Raw genomic sequence first — 22,128 nt, 5'->3', positions numbered from 1 at the left:
TAGCAGTTATCTTGGCAACACACCGTTGACACAAATAAAAATGTATCCATACATAAATGTTACAAAATTAAATACAAATCAAGTGTAGAAGTCAAATATATTCGCGGGAAGTTAAGACTTTTCCCATCTTGCATAAGGCGTATCATCAGATGGGCACTGCCCGCAGCAGCCGTCCCCTCCAAACCGCTGCTTTACATCCGAGGTCAAAAAAACGGGATCATCTATTGGTGACGGAACATGGTAAGATCAGCAGGAGAGCCCGTCGGTCGGACTGAGATGAGACAAGGAACTACCAAAATACAGACTAACTTCAGACCGCACACACTGAGAAGAACAGTGTCTGCTTTTTAGAACAGATGAGGGTGAGGTTGGCTGAGGCGGCGGTTCTCAGCAGCAGCACAAACACAGTCCCTGGGACGTCTGCACCGTCTCCAACGGGTCATCACTTGGTCTTCTCCTCAGAGTACCTCTGCTGCTGCAGACGCTTGGCGTAGCTCTGAGCCATGGAGTTGATGATGGAAAATGACGAAGTAGCACACCATGACCAGCACACACCTTCTCAAAACACCCAGGAGAGCCAGTTGTCGTCCTGGAAGCCGACAGCCAAGGTGGACGTGTTTTTATCCCGTCGTCTCACACACACACTCGTGAACTCGTCTTTGCTACAAAAAACTAAAGCTGTCCACGCAGACTTGACATGTTGAACAAATGAACCTTACCGCTGGTTCCCTCCCTCCAGCGTGATGCAGCTTGTTCCTCTGTGCTTCCAGGTACTGACTAAAGGGCTTCTGCAGAGATGGTCCTACTCTGGGAACGGACCTGACATGCGCCCCCGAAAGCATCCACACCAGAGGGGGTGGGGGGAGAAGAAAAGAGAAGAAAGAAAAAGAATGAGGATTTCTGCACTTACCCTTTAAAAGCAAGAAAAAGAATGAGGATTTCTGCACTTACCCTTTAAAAGCATCTCTTCTGTGACATGGGAAAACCTGCTCTCTGAAAACAGCTCAGCAGCTGCTGCAGGAGCAAAGAGGACTGAAGCACAAACTCCTCAGCTCCTCAGCTTTTATACAATCGAGCCCTCTATAGGCGCTGGTGTCAGCCCCTTCCAATCAGGAAGTGACTCGACATGATGTCATCACCATTACCACCAGCGCTGCCTTCTGGGTCAAAGACGTCTAATCAGGGTGTGCTTTTGTCCTTATTAGGTCGGGTGGACTAGTTCACCAGGGGGCCAATCACAGCAGCAGCAATCTTTTCATCCATTCACGGCAGGTTCAGTTCATTTTCAATCCTTCATTTTTGATTCAAACAGTCCATGAGCCTCAAACACCATCAACTTAATGCTCTCTGTGGTCAGAACAGAAATACACTGTCTGGACCTGACGATTTACTGAACACACACAGAAAAGGAAGTGGATAATTAATGATTTAAACAATCAACCAACGACATTCGACTGAGTCGTCGTTTGTGTCTGTCCCACCTTCCATGAGAACACACATTTAGATAAAAACGGTGAATCAGCACTGAAGCTCTGCTTGAACACATCACAGCGAGTCATCCACGGCTATCAGAGTTTCACGGGAAAGTACCGTTTAGTTTAACAAGGTAGAAACAGGATATTCAGTGTGACTTGACATTCATTTGAGCATTTTTATACAGTAAAATACACAATCAGCCAAATCAGCCAAATAAAGTTACATGTAATAAATAAAACTCAACAATGACAATATCCTCACTTCTGACACATTATTTGTGTGAGTATATTAAGTTTTTAATGAACACTGAGGAATTAATTGGAAGCATCTAGATGAGTCCAAAACATGTATTGCTAACAAGATAAATTTAAAAAATAATTGTCTGTACCAGGGAGATGAAGAGTTTTATTCTAATTATTTGAATTGTTGTGACAATTGTTTTTTACATGATGGACTACCTGTATGTTGTATGTCAATCATGTTATTTTGTTTTTCTTTTTATTTGGATTGTTAGCTGACAGGGTCACACGTGATATATAAGGTGTAACGTTGTACTTTCTTTGTGTTGAGAAATGTCCTGATTTTTGCTTGTGCATCTGTCCAGCACCTTGTATTCAAATATTTGGGATGTTGAGATTTGGTTTATATAATAAATAATAATCTATCATCAATAATACAATGTTATATTCGTGTAACATTGTACCTACCTAATAGTTTTTGTCCCAATGAACAGTTAGATGCCAAAAGATGGTCAGCACGACTGAGCTACGGAACAATGGTTCGATGAATCTAAACTATAAATAAGATCATGTGAATATATTTCCTGATTCAGCAAAGTTAAGATTAGAATCAAATATTTTTAGATAGTCACAACAAATTTTTAGAGACGTTGCCGCAGACACTTTTTGTTCCTCTTTTTCATTTGCTAAGATGAGGAACATGTTTCCCGTGTCCGTCGCTTGGTGAGTCGACTGTTCAGAGAGGACCTCGAACGCATGACCACCAACACTGTGACCAAGGTCTGCCACCCCACGAAGTGAAAGCAAGCAGCAGTACAACCTGATGTGAAAACCATTTTTAAACATGGAGACACTTACCCAATGAGTGACACCATTTGCTCCACGATGTGCATGCTGAACGTAACGATCACAAACAGTTTCTGTTGAAAGACAAGTGAGGGATCAAACAATGCACCGGAATACAAGCAGCATTTTAAAGTATATTCATGGGTGTTCATCAAAAAGTGTTCTAGGGTGCAAAAAACATTTGCAAGACGCAGGACCCTAACTCCAGAGTCAGAATTATACTCATCAGGAGGTAGATTAATAGAAGCCTGTGGGAAATTCAAAACAATTTTTCCTCAAACACTCCTTACTTTTAACCGAACCGTGACATGATGCTTCAGGGGACTTTTTTTGTGGTTTCTTCACTTTGCAACGTGGGGGGCAAAAACAATATCTTTGTTCTCAGCTCCCGAAGGCTTCAAAGGAGCATGACACATGGCCCCCTGGACACATCCAGACAGGATATGACACGTGATGTCCAATGGGTTCAAGGTGTGTCACACAGACACAGACGCACACACAGACAACAAAAAACACCCTTAAGAGTACGCTTATTGGGTGACCAAACACGAATAAGGGGGTGTCAAAACATGACTTGGGAATATACTCAGGTTATGGAGAAGTACATCCTCAGCTGACTATAAAAAATGGGATGAAAATATGACAGAAATAGAGTGATATGAGTAAATAATGACGGACCTGAATTGAGGACATGGTCCAGCTGTGACTAAATATTCACTATTTGTTGGGTTCTTACTGGGGTGTGTGAATTACTGTGTACTGTTATGGACATTTAGGCTCCAGACACCGGTGACCCACTGTGACCCCACCAGACTGAGCTGTCTTAATATGTAAAATAAAATAAAAACACCTCTTCAATTCTTTTAAATTCCTCCTCTCCTAATCACTTCACGTCCTCCAGAACCCCTGCTGCCTGACGGGCTCTTTGTCTGAAAGGTCTCACAGTGAGATCACTGGCTGGTACCAGAGATACCTGCATCAGCAACTCACTCACAGACCCTCCAGTCGGATGAGTCACATCAGTCAAAGACTCAACAAGCATCTAGTGGATTCGCATACTTCAGAAAAATCTGGAACTTGTTTACATAGTTCAGACAAGCTCCCAAGGTAAAACCAGGGGAACGGAATCCCCAAAGGAACACAGCGCAGTCAGGAAGAGTTAATCAGGAGTCAGACACCACCGCTACAGCTAAACAAGTCGGATCTATGAAAAACTCCCACAAACTCAGCTTGGAAGGAATGTTTTAAATCAAACAATCAGAACTCTGCATCTGTTTAGCTTAGAGGATGAAAACAGGTGAACTGGCACCGACAAACCCGATTATTAACTCCATTTTTACACATTTTAGTCGTTTTACAATTTTTTTTTTTATCCTTTTACAGACAATTAGTCTGTTTCAATATACCATTCTGACTGTTTTACAGACGGTTGTCTGCTTTAGTATTACACTTTACAGACGAGTCTGGTTCCTTTTAATTAATGAATTAACATTCATTTAATATTAACTTTGTTAGTCTTATTTTTTTTTATTCAAATTTATCCTATTCCTTTCTTTCCAGGGTTTTCACACCTGATAGAATCTCCTCGGCTCCCTGTTCTTAACTGTTTAGTTATTCTTACATTATGGGCTGGGTGGTGTTTGAGTAATGTACACGTTGCTACTTTTTTTTTTTCCTGTGAAAAGTTGTAAATAATAGAAAATGGATCGATTGATGTTTTGAGGAGCCTTTGAGCGGAGCTACTCACCTGTATGTGCATCTTATGATAGCCTTCCCATCAGAGTTGCTCCAAAGAAAGTCCAGAAGGGAACCAGGAAATGGCCGCAGGTTATTCCAGCCAGGTCGAAAAGAGGATTTGGAATCTAACAAAATGCACATAACGGACATTTCCTGATGGATGGTGTGGTAAATTTAAATCAGCAGTAACAAAAAGAGGAGTCAGTGTATAATTACATTACAAGAAGGATTTGGTTTTAGAACGTTTCACTTACTGAAGCACAGGCCAAGATCCCGAAGACCCCACCTTCTGCACCTATGCTGGACTCCCAGTTTTGCTCTTGTGACAAAATCCTGCAAAACGAAGTTTTGAAGAAACCAAAAAAAAAGGTTTAAGACTATTTTTCTGGATTGCAGATTTGAAACTTACAAACGTAGTGAGAGCTGATACTGCAACACATTCAAAAACCAAGAATGAACAAATGTGTAACAAAAATGTAAATCACACTGTCGTAGATCTTGCTGATAAAGAGAGGACTGGGTTCATCTCCCGTGGTCTGTCTGTGGTTATGTAATTAGCAGATGCAGATGTCTTCTCTAAGACTTCGTGAGGCTTTCTAGTTTGTAAACACTGCTGTATTTCAACACCCCATGGGTTCTCCATATCCTAAACAACACACTGCCTGATGGGATGATGATGATGACTTGACAGAATCTATGACAAATGCACATGTGGGAACATTGTGAACATCGGGCTGCTCAGTCGATTGAGCTGAGAGTCTGTGAAGTGAGACAAGGTGATGGAGACAATGTGCACCAGCTTTCTCGGATTTCTGCCCTGCTGACTCAGCATCTGATCTCAGCAGCCTCCAGTCATGTGAACCGGGTTTCTGACAGAAATGTCTGTCATTCAAATTAGAGGCCAGTGAAAAGTGAGCGGGGGAAAAAGGCAGGCAGGGAGCACAAAGCCTGAAGGATGATTAAAGGGGGAGCTGTGCTCAGGGTGACTCACCCATGAACAAACACATTTACTGGAAGACTGAGAAGGGAGGGGCTTCACTGAAGTCACATGACATGGTCAGGCCAATCACTGCTTATGTCCTCCACGGTCAGTTGGACATCGTGAAGATGAGGCTAAGTCAGATAGGATAAGATTACACTCAGTGGGGGGGCTGAGGTAGTCCAAGAATTGTTTCTGTTGCTTCAGCTCATCACAATGAAGTGAAGGCTGACACCACATCACTATGACACCGCTTCCTTTCTTTCACTGTTCTATCGTGTCGACCACCACTATGGAGACAGAGTCAGCATGTGACAGCAGAGGTTGGTGTTGGGCTGGAGGGGGGAGCAGCAGACAACAGAAACGGTAAGAAAGACACCATCAGGTAGGCATTTGTGTGACCGAGTAGGAACAGACAGACGGCTGATGCTGTCAATATCCTTATTACTGGCTCACACTTTTTCCATTTTGTATTCACCTGACACACCTCTCTCTTAGTTTGGTCTTCTTGAACCAAAGTCTCGGTATGACTCATGTTTTATGTATGTACTAAACAAAATGTGGAAAAAGACTTTTCCCCCCACAATTTTCTATCTGTTTTAAGTCATAAATGAAAGATTTGTTCAGAGACATTGCTCTTACATTCTGCTCAAATGAGCATTTCCCTTTGCCATGAGACTTCCATCCATGTGTTGAGACACGTGGTCGGTGTGAAGGTGTTCCTTTGGATGGGCTCAGTAACGACAGCCCAGAACACAGAGAGATCAACGGGCATGTTGCAGGCTGCTAGGTCAGTTAACGGCTGCCATCCCAGCATGTTTGCACCGGACGTGTCATGACATCGGTTCACCTCCTTCGCAGTGTCTATGACGCTGATCGCGTTGATCATCTTCACACTGTGTCCACGCAGCGGTCAGTGGTGCTAGCCGAGTCATTTGGGAAAGACGCAAACAGCCTTCTGGGGCCTAAAACGCGTTTGCTATCAAATACTTCAGTGTTTTTGTCCACGGGAACAGCTGCACACTCTTGTGGAGGAATAGGAAAAACGTGCACACAAGCCTCAAACGATCACTCGGTGACGGAGAGGCACTAGCTAGTCACCAGCGTTAATGTCTCGTCCGAGGCAGGCGGAACTGTAAAGTACAACCCAGTGCAATCAACATTTACTCCATAATTACAGGCTTACCAAAACCACTTTGAAATGGAACCAACCAAACTAAATAAAGGGACAGATGACTATCGTGTCTTTGTTTTTCTTATTCTTGTGACCGTGAAAATGTCCAAAGAAAATCACACAGTTTGATGTGTCAGTGTTCTTCACTGGAGCCAAGTCAAACTACCAATGCAGGGTTTATATAGAAAAAAAGGAGCAGTGTGTGTGTGTGTGTGTGACTCTAACCTGAGCGCTCTGAGCCTGCTCTAGCATCTCCTCAAACTCCTCATAGTCTTCATCTTCAGGATCAGTACCTGACTGACGTGCTGCTCTGGCCATGAAATACGGAGGCAGCTCTCCAATGGCAGTGCCGGCACCCTAAACACACACACAGGTTCAGTGTTGGACATCATCAGTTTCAAAACATGCCAAGGGATCTCTGAGGAGGGAGGGGGCGAGGTACAAAAATCAACACAAAACCTGCTGTCGCTGTTTGATATGAATGAATTCCGATCTATGACTATGTCAAATATTTTGGGGGTGGATCGCGTGTCTGAATGTGCCTTCAAACTATTACTCACCCACATGCAGGCCTCCAGGCGGACCTTTGACATGATTGAGAAAAGGGAGATGCTTTCCTCCAAGCCTCCACCTTGGGGACATACAATCTGGTCCGGGTATGGAGGTTCTGGAAAGTCTACAGAACCACACTCATATGCTGCCAGCGTGACTGATGCTATATGAGGACCCTGAGTGGGAGAGATGGAACAAATGTGTATGATGGACATGAAGCTGGACGTCCACTGGGACACACACAGAGCATATTACCGGAATAAAAGTCAACAGTACATGACATGGTCATCAAAAATATCTCTACAAAGATCATCGTTTACAGCTAATACTGACACCTACTTACACCTAAATAATGATGTAAGATTGTATGACACAGTCTTCAAAGTATACATAACAAAAACAGATCATTGACAAGGCAAGAACAGAATCAACCCCAAACATGCTGAGACAGACACAAGTCGCAGCTGAGTCACACAGTCTGACGGGTTTGGTTGTTAAGATGAGCCACCTGGCCCACCTGCAACTCCAACAGGAACTCCATTATGCCTGCTTCAACTAATAGAGGAAACACTGACATAAGATGGACAGTGCTTGATTACTCAGTGGTGACGGCAACTACTCTGTCACACTGCACCTCGCTTTGACAAAGAGTATGCAGGAGCCCAACACAGGCTTCCTTTTCAAAGAAAACATGTCTCTACGTTTCTGTTGAAGAGGAGAAAACATTGCAAGGAAAATCCAACTGTGATGAGGAACTATGTCGTAAGTATTCATATTCAGAGGGGATAACCTCTGAGCTCTGCGTCCAGTCAACACGTCTTTACTGAACAACTTCAACAATTTGATCACAGTCAACAGAGCTTCTATTTTAACAGTGGGAGTCACGGAACTCGAGGGAAAGGCAATGATTTAGTTATGAAGGAGTTAATAAATAGGTTCATGCCCTTGGAAACGTGACTGACCTCAGCTGTGAAATGCTGAGCTCTAGTCTTAAGTCCTTAGATGGGGTTGTGTGTGTGTTGCCAAAATCTTGGCTCATAAACACCCACTGTGTCCAGCTGATTACAAATTAACCCAGCTCAACAGCCACAAGCAAACTGATTGGTAAATGAGAAAAATTAAAACTGACCAATGAGTAAGGTCAGGGAGTAGGAAGCACCACTGGGTGCCATGGACTGAAGTTAAAGATCACAGGAAATGATCGGATCAATTCTGGAAGACATTCATTTATCTGCCAATCTGCCTGAATGACTGAGTCAATAAGTGAACAACACTAATATGAAGAAAGAGCTGAACTTGCAAAATGTCATGATTAATCATTTGATCATGCTGTCGAATAAATCCCTTTTCCCATGAGCGCCATGATCTCATCCTCTGCGGGGGCTATCCATTAATGCTTCAGGCACGAGGTCATTTCCAGTGGAACACTAAGGTGGGAAACACTGTTTATAATGACACGATGTAAGCAGTCGACATGGGAGCTGTGATCTGAGCGAAGCTACAAACAGGAAATGGTTCAGTACTAATGGGGGAATTCTCAGTGCTTCTCGTCCAGCACCCTCTGAAGGCTTTCATGAACGCAGACACCAACACACTCTGAAATAGAGGGGATGAGAGAGGATGAGATGACAGCCAGCAGAATGTGACAGAACCTGCAGCCCCACGTTGGCCCCACATGCTCCTCACGCAGACAGACAGTGTGTATGTACACACACAACGGGGATTATAATGCAGACATATTGTTCGATGTGGTCATAGCACTGCAGTTAAGTTAGGTAATTAGTTGCACTGTATGTATTTGTATGGCCTTTGATTCAATTTAGAGCTGAAGGTCACAGCTGCTTTTCCGTCTGTCGATCATTTATTTTTACCACAACTTGATCGTTCCTGAAAAATAGAGGCCTATCACAAGTTCCCAGAACAATGATTCAGAGAGACAATCGCCCTCACACAGCGAGGGAAGCAAGAAATAGTTCACCTACTCATTCACAGAATCCAAAGAAATGAAGAAGAATCACTGGTAGAAAATAGACTGTCAGGTTAAACAGCATAATGTCAACGTCAGCTATCAAAAACAGGAAGTCACAGTGACATGTTCCATTATTTCATTAAAATGGAAACAGAAGAGTCAGCTGGCCTACAGCTGCAGAGCTGAAGCCACGTCATCACATGAAAGCAGACAAACGTGCAGAACTTTTTCCTATCGTTCCTTAAGATTATTTCTCTTTCACCACAGCCAGGACAAATGACACACGCGTTAGTCAGTCCAACACTCACTCTGGGACCATGGCATTTAACTTTCATTTGGCCTTGGATACATATCGGAGACAAAATGACAGAGGACCAATATAGCTTGTAAAAGCCAATGGTAACTTTCATTTGCATAAATGCTAAATACATCCCATAAATAGCAGCAACACCTCAGCTTAGTTTCACTAACAACACATGTCATGAAGTGACTTGTACGTTCAGTATTTCCACACCGGTTCAGGGATCTTACCAGATAGAGAAGAAAGGTGTGCAGGCCAGTTCCAAGGCCGACTGAGGACAGGATCCCAAGACCTACCCAGTAGGCACACCACAGGAACTTCTTTTCAAGGTACTGGACATACTGCAATGAAAGGAGGTGAATGCAGAAAACAAACCCTGTCAGAGGTGGGAATGCTCATGCATTGGAATTCATTCATTCTCATTCATTCATTCACTCAGTTGTTCTGGAGCTGATCCCAGCTGTCACCAGGTGAAGGACAGACAACCATTCACACTCACGTTCACACCTATGGGGGATTTAGAGTGACCGATTAACCTCAGCAGACTGTTGAGGGAGGGAGGAAGACGGAGTACCTGGGGAAAACCCATGCAGACACGGGGAGAGAATGAAAACGCTGCATAGAGAGATCCTAGGTCAGGAATCGAACCTGGGACCTTCTTGCTATAAGGTGACAGTTCTAGCCACTGAATGCTTTTTGCTTTTGTTCAAACAATTACAAAGAGTTATCTTTTAGTAGAGGAGCAAATTATATTCATACACCACATGAAGGTATAGATATATTTAGACTCTTGGCACAATAACTTGGTATTTAAACATAAACAATCAAGGAAGAGTCTGTGTCTAACCTTGGTTGTCCAGTTACTGCATCCCACAAAGAAATTTGTATACAAATCATTTAGGCTGCTGTTCGATCAAAGGTTACATGACAACAGCACAGAACTCATGATTGTTGTTCTTCGGAGCCTCTAGGTGAAGACTGGCTTATCATTGACCTTCTACCAGTTGAGTGATAGAGCAGTGCTGTTGAATATTCAACCCAACATCCACAAAACCTTACTTTTTGATGCGCTCCCTCAGTGTAGTAGGCGAATGAGAAGAGAGAACATAACACCAAAACTAAGAACACTGTGCCTCGTCCTTTCCAAAGCCTGAACAGGAAAAATATAAACAAAAATGTTAGGTTCAAAACATGCAAAGTGATGCGATTCTGAAATATCTGACTGATAATGAATGGATGCAGCTGCTTGTAATTTATTTAATACTGCAGCTAACCACTTTGACTTTGAACTACGCATTATGTGAAATAGCCACAACACTCACAGAATTTAATTTTCAAACGTGTTTGGTATGTAGACGACAATGTGCACAACACATTTTTACTTCAACACAGATGAAGAACTGCAAGGACTGGAAAACATGTTGGACTACTTACCTGAACATCAACTCCTTTAGCTTTATGAAGGTCTCTAGGAGGAAGTAGTTTAGTGTGGTAACAGGCCTCCTCCATAACAAAAGACCCAGGCGTTCCTCCTTGTCTTTCTGTCGTCTCTCCCTTATCGACAAATCTGTAACACAAACAGAGCTGCAACTATCCTGACATTCTGTGATATTTGTATGTACATCAACTGTAACATCTGGCAGAATATGTAACGCTAAACACATGGTGCATGCTGCTGCTATGTGGGTCTGATTCTGCTGTTGCTCTGTTGTCACTTGCTCTTTGAACTTTAGAAACTGAAAGTAACAGAGAAGAACCTACTGAGAGGTTTGAGCAGCAGCAATCCATTCTGTGTAATCTGGGATTGACACAACCAAACCTGTATATTCCTGGAACACGAAGTTTAATGTGTTCCGTACAGATACATAAAGGAGAGGAAACTAACCTTTCGAATTGCCATTCTGTTTGTCTTTAGCTGCTGCCCGTTTCTGAGGCTGCTCGCAGCTGGCTCCATTGGCTGCCATGTCCGTCAGACAGTCTGCCGACGAGAGAGAAAAGCACACGTTTGTCTGTTTCACAATAGTCGTTTTCTCTGCTGTTTCATCCACATCTAAAATAGACAGAAAGCTCACACCCGTTATGAAATCCTCATCGATCAGAGTTAAGCAATATTGTTTTGTCAATGCTAGCGTTTATCACAAATGACAGCTAATTAACGTTCAAATCAAATGGAGGGCAGAATTGAACAAAATAAAGAAGCGAAAGTGTTGACCACTGCCACACCACTGCAATGTCTACAACTGTCTGAGATAATCCTGCTGTTCTTGTTGGATCCGTCTGTACTAAGACATGATACTACAAACCCTCCACATGCTAACCGGTTAGCCAACATGCTAACGGTTAAGCTAGCGAGATGAGATATCTCGAAATGGAATGAATAAACGTTTAAATCATCTACCAGTCACCGTACCTTTTTGCTCCTATATAAAGATGATTCTAGTTTATAGCTGGTAACAAATATACCCCAAACATGAGCCAATTAAGTAAGAAAACAGAGTCGTGGTTAAAATTAAACGACAACTGTACCGCTTGCCTGTACTCTTCACCCGGAAGCAAATGCTGCATATGTCAAAATAAAGGCCGGATATTGCTGACACGTTAAGAATGCCCTTAAAATAATAAAAAAAGATATGTTTAGGATTTACTTAATGTTGTTAAATAACGTGTATAAATGTATGGGCGTGTTATCTACGTACAAAGACAAAAAACAAAATACACTACTATTTGCACATAAAAGTGCAAACTTTTATTGTGGAAGAAGTAGTGGTTCCTGGACCGTCACAGGGGTCCAATCACCGCGTGCCAAATTTACCTGCAAAATTTGACAGTTGCCACACTTATCATACGATTACAACTGAAACGTATTTAACTCGAGTTCCAACGGATCTATTTGCAAAGTAAAAACATTTCTGTCAAACCGGATGTGGAACTTGTATCGTTACTCCTGGGGTAATTCTTATTTTGTGGTAAACGGAACTCTCACTTATTCAGTATGTGTGTGCAGGCCAGGTGTTCACACAATGATGTACATTTCCTCACACTCCAGCACTCTCAACAGGCTGAGCTCAGCAGCCACCCAGTTTCTCAAAGCACAAAACCTCAGGGTCTCAGTACTTTCAGAACAAATGTAGGTATGGGACATGTGAACAACACGTGAACAATGAAAAAAATACTCTACTGTCTTTTCACTTCTGTTTTATTTAAACAGTGAAGGATGCCTGGGTATGACAATGGTTGAGTCATTTTCAGGATAGAATTCTAAACAAAACACCACACTTTAAACATCTGCCTAAAATATAATATATGCACATCACATTTTTTAATTAACAAGACCTGAATGGCTCTAAATCAGGTCTGGTCAGATTTCTGGTGTAGAAGTTCATACATAACCAACCTGTCAAACAGCATTATTGAAATTAGAGTCAAATATTGACCAAGGAAATACTTTGAGTTAATTCGACAATATGCATTCATTACGTCAATGCTGTCAAATAAGAAAAATCTCTGTTGTCGTTCAAAACAGGGACCCTTATAAGACAAGCATGACAATGGCAGGAAAGTGCCTCCTGCTGCATGAAACAAGACCAAACTCCATCGGCCACACAGTCCGCCACTGCCTAAAGGAGATATGAGAGCTTCTCAGGTCTCCGGCGAGGTTGCTAAAAGGAACCACAGATGGCTTGTTCTATTCCTGGACAGTACCCCAAGTATGCAGTGATGTGGCAGTCCTTTCCTGCTGCGGCGTCCACGCTCACTCGTCGTAGTGTAGTGAGGAGAGAAACTTATCCACATCCAGGTCATGTGGAAAGCAATTCATTAGTTTCTTCCTTTCCTGTGGAATTCAAACCAAGAGTTAGAATAACTTGACATTTCATTTACATTTGTTTTATTTAATTTTATTTGACATTTCATCGCCTTAGTCAACATCTTGAATTAAAACTTGACTTACTGATGTCATGTTCCCAGCTTTTATAATTGTTTTGTGACTATTGTTTTCACTCACATTCCCACATAGATAACTATTATGGCGCCCCCTTGTGGTTCTACCCAAGTAAAACATGTCTGTGGTAGACAACTGGACTTGCTAGTTTGCAAACTTCTAAACTGAAAATTCAATACTCTCTTACCTCTAGTACTAGTCTCATTTACTCTACAACTCAGAGGGAACAACATTGCAAACTTAGTCCTGCACGCACACGCACACACACACACACACACCTGCATCAATTCCTTACAATGACTCGGCTCCACAACCAAACCTTTTTCCCAACACCAACCAATCATCTTCCAATACCACATGCACTGATATCTCAACGACGACAGACAACATCTGTACTGTACTCACCCTGTCTTTCTTTTTGACAGAGGATTTATTTGTTCCTTTCTTCGTAGGTGGGCTGCTTGTGGGAGAGGTCTGCTTGCGCTTCTTTGCCGTCTTTGAACTAGTGGGAGATTTTTCCCGCACTCCCTCCTGACGCAAACTGTCCTTTAGGGGACTGCCCGTCCTGGCGATGGCAGCACGTGAAAGAATCATCAGTGTGTGAGCAGCCATATTGATGCTGTTTTCACTGCCGGCCTCACTGGCAGGGCTGCAGGTGGGGACATCTGGGGTGTTTGGGAGCCTGACATGCTTGGGCGTTCCTTCACCATCTTTAGAGAATCGAGAAGGAGTCCGAGGACACTCCACAGACTCCTGGTTACGGACAGTCCCTGGGGTTCTTGGCGCAGCGATGTCTGAGGCGCTAACCCCTCCCCTCTTGACTGACTTGGGAGGAGAGTTGATCCCTTGGATGTCCTGCAGCATCTCGGCTGCCTGTTTGGCCAGAGAGGTGGTCTTGGAGGGAGCGTTGGCAGTCGTCTTCTGAGAATTTGGCACGGGCGAGATGAGAGCTGGGGGGTTGTTGAAGTCTCTGGGCACTGAAGCAGGCGCCGGCTGTTGTTGCTCTTGCGAGCCACCCTTCATTTCATTCTCCTTGTTCGCCATCACATTCGGCATCTCCGGAGGCGGAGTCTTCTCTGCGCCGGCCTCTCGTGATCTGGCAGGACCTTTTTCTGCAGGTTCATCTTTGTCCTTTCTACTCACTGAGTACAATGACTGAGTACTACACGAATCCTTGGCCTGTGCTTCCTTACCCCTCTTTTCATGACTGTGTTTCCTGTCAATAGACTTGGACCTCTCTCCTGATCCAGATCTTTTTGAAGACTCAGACTGTAAGACATCCGTCCTGCTGGTACTTGGCATTTGACTTTCCTGGATATGGGTGTTGAGATCCTGCTTGCGAGGGTTCTTTTTAGCTTCTTTTTGTTGCAGCTGCGGAGGCTTGGGCTGTTTGGCCAACCTCACACCTGTCTGTTGATCTGCTGAGCATCTGACCGTCTCAACCCTCCTTTTGGGCTTATTGCCACTCAGGATGGCAGGCGCTGTTCGAGGGACTGCCAATGAATATTTCTCAGTCTGTAAGAAGTCGGATGCCAATGGAGGTGCGGTCGGCTGAGCTTTTGCAGATGGGTCGAAACATAAAATTCTCCTGTGACTGGGGATGGGATCCTTTGGTACATTCTGTTGACCTGTGCTCTCAGCTGACATGGGCTGGACCACTTTCGCAACCAGATTTTGTGCAGTGCCTGGAATGTAAACGAGTAATATCAGGGAAGTAGGCAGACAGTACAAGACTTGCTCTAACTTTGGGATCACGAGTCATCACCTACCACTCGCTGTGGACTGTGTGACTGCCACTGTTCCAGGTTTGGTCCTGACAACGTCAGACTGCTGTAGCTTCACTGGGCTTGGATTTATTGCAACCAGCTGTAGGAAAAAAAAACAAGACTGATGAGTGCTATTGGGAGGCAAAACATATTTAAAACAGTATAGAACTGGAGTCGTACAGGGAACCAGTCCAAGAAAGGGTTTCCACTTAGACAGATGATGGACCCTACGAGTAACATGTGACCCTTTAATGGCAAAGTCAGTGTTGGAGGAAACACCAACACAATGACAAGGTATCATAATAGTTCCCTCATAAAAAAATACTTTGAGAGATTCACGTTACCTGATTGGACACCATTTGCACTGTTCCGAGTGTATTTTGTCCCATAACAGACACAGGAAGCATCAGAGGTTTAACAGGTGATGGTAAAATGAGTGCTGGCCCTGCAAGTGAACCACAGGTTTGTTTGTGTACTTATGGAGATACATAGAAAGAGAACAGTCATTAGCCTGACAGATGGAAGCACCACACACTCAAAACCAGTCACCAGACATTTGAACTGTTTTCTATTATGAAAGCTGCAAATCGCCTTCTGTACAGCACAGGAAAGGAAACGCCTTTTATGGAAGTAAGACCCATTATTGTCTCTTACCAGAGGTGAAGCCTTTGGAGTGAGGTGGGGTCACACCGGACTGACTGGCAGACGGCAAAGGCTGTCCCTTTGAGACACGCGCAGGTACAACGTCTGGGGTCGGGGGTTCGGTCACCAGGAAGTAGCTGGTTGTAGCTCCTGGGAGGCCAGCAACAGTGGCGTCCATCGGTAGCTGGATAATGTAACTTTGCTGGGCCTTACCACTAAAAGGACTAGCGAGCGCCTCCGAGCTTTGTAAGTCACTAACTGCCAATGCAGCCTCATCCATTTGTGCTGTCGGTGTTCCAGGGACTCCGGAGGACTTGGATGGCGACGTAAGGTAGATTGTGGGTATTTTGTCCATAGAAATATTGGAAACGGCCTGATTTACGGTCGCACCACTAGAAGAATCCTCATCCTGGTTATCGCTGATGATGATCTTCAAGGAAACTATACTACTGTTATCAGATGCGGCCTTGCCTGGGGAGTTTGGGATTGCGCTGGTCGGACGAGGTGCGACGGTGATGGGGACAAGCGGAGAAGAAAGTGACGGTGAATCAGCTGTGGCCGTTTGAGCTGCAGAGGTAGATAAAGATGTGAGAGAACCAACTGGTGCGACATCTGGAGCAGCGGTGGAAGGTGTCGCCCCTCCAGCTACGGCTGTAGTATTTGCAGGTGTAACTGAGGTAGTAGACGCTGGCTGAGCTTCTCCTCCGCTGTCTGAAGTGGGCATGGGAGACACTTCAGCCTGTACAGGGGACAAACAAGCAGGCTGGTTACACTGAGCTAAAGATGTGGTAGCAGCAGATTGCTCCTTAGATCCGTTTGCTTGTTGGTCGTCCTTTTGCATGTTCAAGTTGGATGCTGCCTCTGCAGTGTCCGGTGCAGCCACGGCTCTTGAAGGAGAAACGGAGGTGGATTTACAGAGTGCAGCTGAGGTAGGTGTCCTTTCCCTCGGGACAGAGTCCAGCACCTCTTGAGAGCTCGAACTGAGGGGAGGAGTCTCAAGTAGTTCATCTATATCCATCGGTGTCACATCAACACTGTTATTGAAGGGTGAAGCCTTTTGTTTTCCACTTGGACCCACTGCCGCTGACGAAACTCCATGGCGCTCCTCACGACTTACTAGAAGTCTGGCAGAGCTGTTTTCAATCCTGGATGTCCTGCCATTGGAGCTGATGATGGTTTTCTTTAAAAGAGTAGGAGCAGCTGACTTCCTGGTTTTGCGTTCTTGTACAGTTCTCATCTTCACTGTGGTCAATGCATCTGAAACATTCGCTTCTTGTATGGTGGCACCTGCCAAAAAACAGGCAACATGGAATGATTCCTCTGTTCATTGTGTGTTTCAGATTTCAGTAGGGATGTGACTTTTTTTTTATACCTTTTCACAAAATAAACAATTTGGAATGTGGAACTACAGTAAGTTCTGCTGTCAACGAGCGCTCAATAGACACAGATAAGGATGAAGTTGATAAATTGACACTTTCACAAACCACCACAGAGTTATCACAAACACCAATGACCAATACCGAGTCTGTCTGGGGGGGCCACAGTTTTGTAAATAAATGTGTGTGAAGGCAATTCTGAAGTTTTCAAACAAATACCTAGATCGTCCGTCTGCTGTTGTCCAAAGGCAGATGAACATCCAGCAGGGTCAGTCTCCTCTGGGTTACTACCGATGTCGCCATCCCCTGGTTCTCCATCAATTAATCTACCTTTATCTGAAAACACATCTCAATCAGCTTGGTCATTCAGACGTCACCAGCACAACAGATACAATAATTAATAATAAGTAATAGTTACTGCAGTCGAAGAGTTCAAACAGGGCCTGGAAAGCTGGGTCAGACTCTGTTTGCTTCAAAATGTCATGGATGGCATCGTCACTCATGTGAATTTCCCCCTGTACCAAAGGACACAGCAGGAAAACACGACACTTGTGAATATTAGGGCTTTGTCCAGAAATATATGAGATAGACGCTGTCCAGTGATCACGTGTTTCTTCACCTGCAATCCTAGGATTTCATCTATTGACTGGTCTGCTTCTATCGCACTTGACGGAGCCTTTGACGCTTGCGGGACTGGCTCGCTGAGGGCAAAGACGACAGCAGAAAAGGTTACGGAAGGTTGTTGCTGCCTTTAGGCACGACACTTTCCCTCAACACTTACTTTGCCAGGATTTTGTTGATATTCTCAGCAAGCTTCTCTTGTAACAATCTGTCCCCCAATATCTTGTCGCGTGCATTTTGTATCACTAGCTGCTGTGAAAATAGGTTCTTGGTGTGAAATTCCAACTTGGATTAAGAAAAAAAATCAACAATATGCAGTTCACCCTTTGATTGGAGGAGTACTTACAGGGAAATTCTCATCAACAACCTCCTCAGGCTGCTGCTCTGCAGTGAGGTTACTGACAGAGGTGGTGGACCTGCCCGTCCCACTGGACGCGCTCACAGCACCGCTTCTTTTCCTTGGAGTGTCCCTGAAGGCAGCAGAACACATTTTACAACGACAAATGGATGACGCCTATCTGAGGTGAACCAATTCTTTTTAGAAGACATTGATATTTGACAGTAAAACACAGAATCGACTGTTTTTGTTTTTATTTTAGGGGTGGTAAAGCTGTCACACTTTTCCGGCTTTACTGGGATAAGCGACATAATCTGATTAGAAACAAAAAGTCCATCCTACCATTTCCTTCGTCCTGGAGACATTTGGCCTGGATTTACCCGATCTGAAACGACTGTCTGTCCGGGTGTCTCCTCTGAAATGGACAGATCATTGGTTCAGATGTGAACGATGCAGACCGACAGTGAATATTCACAGCGCATCACAAACTACAGATGATCAGATGCTTCGTGTGTGTACGTCTAATAAAGACGCTTTAACATCAACAGTATTAAATCAACAGTTCAATTTGAATAAAAGAAACTGTTTGTTGTTCAAATTCTAGATGACAAAGAGGGAGGATGCTGAAGGATACTGACTCAGCATATTAAGTGATCGGCTGCCATCTTGGGCTTGTTGGGGTGTGCCGCTGCCCCCGTCTGCTCTGATATCAGGAGCGGTGTAGCTCACAGGAGTGGAGTGGCTGAACACGCTGTGTGCGGGGCTGATGACAGTGCTAGTTTCAGACATAGTGGAGCAGACGACGCTGCCGCCTGAAGCCACGGTCAAAACCCGCTGTCGAGCCAGGTTGGCCACTCCGACTCGTGAACGTGCTGTAAAAAAAGAGCAGTTAAGTTAAGATGATTCTTATGTAACCTTTAAGCAAACACTGACTTCACACCAGTTCATAGACAAGTCCTGGTGAGACGTGTGTCTTTATAGAGCTACTGACTCCTGGAAATGTCACGTGTCTGAAAGCAGTTCAGCTTAATGAGACCAACCTCTCTGACATGCTGACGTGGCTGGTGAATTCTGCAGTGACCTGACAAAGAATATACAATTCATGTCATTATCATGCAACATTTGCAACTTACAATAACCAATTCGTGTCAAAGATGTTGTCAACAAGAATGTAAACAGCTGTTAATTACTTGATCTGTTTGAGTGTAAAATCCAGCTTTTTCCACAATGAGGTCATTACAGCAGGCACTTCATGACAGGACTCTGTCGACAAAATATCAACAAGATGACACATGAGCAGCAACATGTCAGGAGTCTTTAGAAATGAGGACAGAGCAGCTCACCTTTAGCCCTGGCAGCCACATACTCGTTCAAAATGGTTGTGAGGCCTGCCCCAAACACAGACTGCGGGAATATGGACAAAAACATCAAATAACACATACGTTGGGCTCTTTGTGAGAAGGCTTTTCACAGCCAACTTACAAACACACAAGCAGGAACAGCCCCATCTCCCAGTGTGTGCTCGGCATATTCCTTCAGGTTCGGGCTTTCGTGAATGAAGGCTTGACTAGTGGCGGACAATCCCTCTTCTTGGAGGTACCCTGGACACACACACTGGCTTAGCACAAGACGATACAACAGCGAGCCGACTTACCGTTGATTATTGGCTAAGAACGTTAAGATCGTTGGCTACATGCTACCGCTACAACTTGGTTCGCTACAACCCGACTTACCCAGAACCAGCCGAGCGACGTCCGACGGCAGCAACATTGTGGTTAGTTGGTTAATTTGTTGCGCACACAGCCCGGAGAGGTCCGCATCTTTAGTGAGAGTCTTTTACAAATACGGTCTGCATCGTCTTTCATCAATAGGGTTGTGATGTGAAAGCGACACAGAGGTATCAAAAGGCGGGGAACGCAATCACGTCTACCCGGAAGTGGGACATAAACCTGCCACAAGGGATTCTGGTAGTTGTAGTCCTGCACGAAATGCATCCCTGTGGTGTGACCTACAGCTTAATACACACACATATAGGAGTGAACATTGGCAAAATAGGCGGTTTAGGACTGAGTCAATATCGTACCAAGCCCCAAAAATGTTCAAGTGTTTGGGTTGTTGCCGTTCTGTCATGTTGGACGCATGTGTCATGTTACGTTCGTGAATGAGTCGATCTTTTGAACGGCTCTTTAATGAACGACGTGTTATAAATCCAATCTGTACGTCTGGGACAGAGAAGCAGAGAAGCCATTCCATCGCTGCTTCAAAGCTGCTTTGGTACGCAAAACGTCACGTGACCTAGATCTAAACAGTAACTGCTTCGGTCACCTGAGTGGATCACTTGGTTGTCAGCAGAAAAAGGCTCAGTCTACAAACAGTATTTCTCAGTGAACACCTTGGAATCCCTATCCTGTCGTGTACATTATCACACCATCATACAAACGAAGAATAAGTGTGTGAACCCTCCGAGATTAATGCATCAATAGTTCATCAGACGTGATTTGTTCAAACCATACCAACAAATAATTACTTTCTTGAAAATGCGCTCCACCTGATTGAATAATGGTTCAAATGTATCTAATGCATCGATCTATATCTATTTATCTATCTAGATGAGTGGATGAATGAATGAATGAATGAATGAATGAATGAATGAATAAAACGAGCCAGTCCTTTGGAACGGCTCTTTGATTCGACTCCCTCAAAGAGCCGAACACCCCCAACTCTTGCTCCCGTCGTCACCAGGAAATGACGTAGGCGCTCTCGTGGCCCCCGGAGCGGGAAGTTACAGCCATAGCACCCCACTGTGCGTGTTAGTGCCTGTTTATGCGACGGACAACGCTTGCACCTCCATGGGTGACAGCTCCTGGTGCGTGTGATCGCAGAGGTACGTTTCCCGACCGGGTTGAAGGTGGTTTGTTGTGCCACAGCAGCTAGCGTCAGTGTGCTATGTCACAGTGACGTAGTTAATTCAACTTTCGTTCTGTGTAGCAGTGAGTGTTGCAGTGGAGGATGTACTGTGTAACAGCATCTGCAAGCATGGTTGGAACAGACCAATTGTCTCATGTAAACACTGTCCTCAGACATTCCGGGGTCCAGTGGGACGCAAGATGAGTTTGGCTCTTCACGACCTCCTGGTCTGCTGCAGAGGGCTGGAGAATGACAAAGTCACAGAGAGGAAGGTAGGATGAGCAGCAGTGAAAAGTTGAAAAGTTTTTTAGCTTGGCCCTTTTTCCTCAAGTGATGTTGATGATGAAGATGCTGTAGAGGTTGTAGATCTTTATGGGACAGTGACACAGAGTCACTGATCTTGAGCCTGATCGAGAGTACAACGTGGAGGAAACCCACTGCTTTCAATGCAGGGACTAGTCCGTAATAAGCCTTTATGATGTTGTGTTTTGTGTTCTAAGTGGTAAATGTTGAATTATTATGTATGATTATGAATTCTGATACAGCAGTGAGGACAGTACAGTGTTTAATAGTTGTGGTGATCTAGTGTTGTAAAACCTGCTTTGGGAAACATTTATTAAGAATTAATGGTAAACGTATTGTTATGACATAGGCTGAGTAGACCTGTGGTTTAAAATGTGATGCTTTCTTAGTCATGTGGGCATGAACGTTAACTTTGACCTGAACCATCTGTGAAGGTATAAGTTTTGAACAATGTAAGGGTTAGATAATTGCACATATTTCTACTCTGTTTCAGCAGTTTAGAAGATCAGGAGAAATTCCCTGATACCACAGTTAACATGTGTGATGTGTCGTCATGTTTATGGCTCCAGAAAGAAGCTGAGCGCTTCAGGCGGCTCCTTCGATCTCCAGAGGTTGTGCAGGAGCTGGATCGTACCTCTGGACCTAAAGCTAAAGGCTCCAAACTCACATGGGATGCTGTCTTCAGGTGAACTCCCTCTGCATGTTTTACATTTACAATAAGATGGATATAGTGTAGTTAGTGTTGTGGAATGCCGGCGTGTGTGTTTTTTTTTTTTACAGTTTTTCTCATTCGCTTTGGTGCATTTCTCACTTCACTATTAACATTTGCAAAAGAGTTTCTCAAAACAAGTAGTACAAAATGTGAAACCTAGTTGATAACCTGGAAAAACGTGTCACTTTCTCAAAATGGATCGTTCATTCCTCAAAAGCAAGTATTTATGTCAATAAAAGTGTCAGTGTCAT

At 44.1% G+C, this 22,128-nt stretch overlaps 3 protein-coding genes across 3 annotated transcripts; 1 reads left to right on the top strand and 2 right to left on the bottom strand.

The window, feature by feature from the left end:
* Positions 1–442: 442 nt before the first annotated feature.
* Positions 443–11,237, bottom strand: LOC144741173 (vacuole membrane protein 1-like). The gene is given in 15 exon segments (XM_078623787.1): positions 443–520; positions 522–560; positions 563–589; positions 720–819; positions 2,574–2,635; positions 4,309–4,324; positions 4,326–4,423; positions 4,553–4,583; positions 4,585–4,631; positions 6,677–6,808; positions 7,012–7,179; positions 9,504–9,614; positions 10,333–10,423; positions 10,708–10,840; positions 11,159–11,237. Coding segments are annotated over 15 exon segments (1,212 nt in total).
* Positions 11,238–13,453: 2,216 nt separating this feature from the next.
* Positions 13,454–19,725, bottom strand: LOC144741174 (protein NPAT-like). Its single transcript, XM_078623788.1, has 14 exons — positions 19,689–19,725; positions 19,438–19,556; positions 19,299–19,359; positions 19,146–19,218; positions 18,996–19,036; positions 18,594–18,827; positions 18,298–18,370; positions 17,965–18,088; positions 17,779–17,870; positions 17,617–17,698; positions 17,416–17,512; positions 15,634–16,908; positions 13,619–14,898; positions 13,454–13,459 (listed from the first exon to the last, which is right to left on the bottom strand). Exons 1-14 carry the CDS (start codon positions 19,723–19,725, stop codon positions 13,454–13,456), a joined length of 3,594 nt encoding a protein of 1,197 aa, XP_078479914.1.
* Positions 19,726–21,062: 1,337 nt separating this feature from the next.
* LOC144741175 (serine-protein kinase ATM-like) lies at positions 21,063–21,854 on the top strand. Its single transcript, XM_078623789.1, has 2 exons — positions 21,063–21,134; positions 21,735–21,854. The coding sequence occupies exons 1-2, from the start codon at positions 21,063–21,065 to the stop codon at positions 21,852–21,854; spliced, it is 192 nt and encodes a 63-aa protein (XP_078479915.1).
* Positions 21,855–22,128: the final 274 nt, after the last annotated feature.

The sequence above is a fragment of the Lampetra planeri genome, unplaced genomic scaffold (genome assembly GCF_965212315.1).
Source record: "Lampetra planeri unplaced genomic scaffold, kcLamPlan1.2.h2 scaffold_452, whole genome shotgun sequence".
Lineage (NCBI taxonomy): Eukaryota > Metazoa > Chordata > Hyperoartia > Petromyzontiformes > Petromyzontidae > Lampetra > Lampetra planeri.
Note: the sequence above shows the minus strand (reverse complement) of the source record. Positions and strands in the feature narration are given on the sequence as shown.

What these genes read in the sequence shown, in the direction of transcription:
- LOC144741175 (XM_078623789.1), top strand. Translation starts at nt 21,063, where the DNA reads ATGAGTTTGGCTCTTCACGACCTCCTGGTCTGCTGCAGAGGGCTGGAG. An exon ending in ACAAAGTCACAGAGAGGAAG is followed by an intron (nt 21,135 to 21,734) that starts GTAGGATGAGCA and finishes TTATGGCTCCAG; the next exon opens with AAAGAAGCTGAGCGCTTCAG.
- LOC144741174 (XM_078623788.1), bottom strand. Translation starts at nt 19,725, where the DNA reads ATGTTGCTGCCGTCGGACGTCGCTCGGCTGGTTCTGG. An exon ending in TTTACACTCAAACAGATCAA is followed by an intron (nt 19,037 to 19,145) that starts GTAATTAACAGC and finishes ATTCTTTGTCAG; the next exon opens with GTCACTGCAGAATTCACCAG. An exon ending in CTCCAAAGGCTTCACCTCTG is followed by an intron (nt 14,899 to 15,633) that starts GTAAGAGACAAT and finishes TTTACATTCCAG; the next exon opens with GCACTGCACAAAATCTGGTT.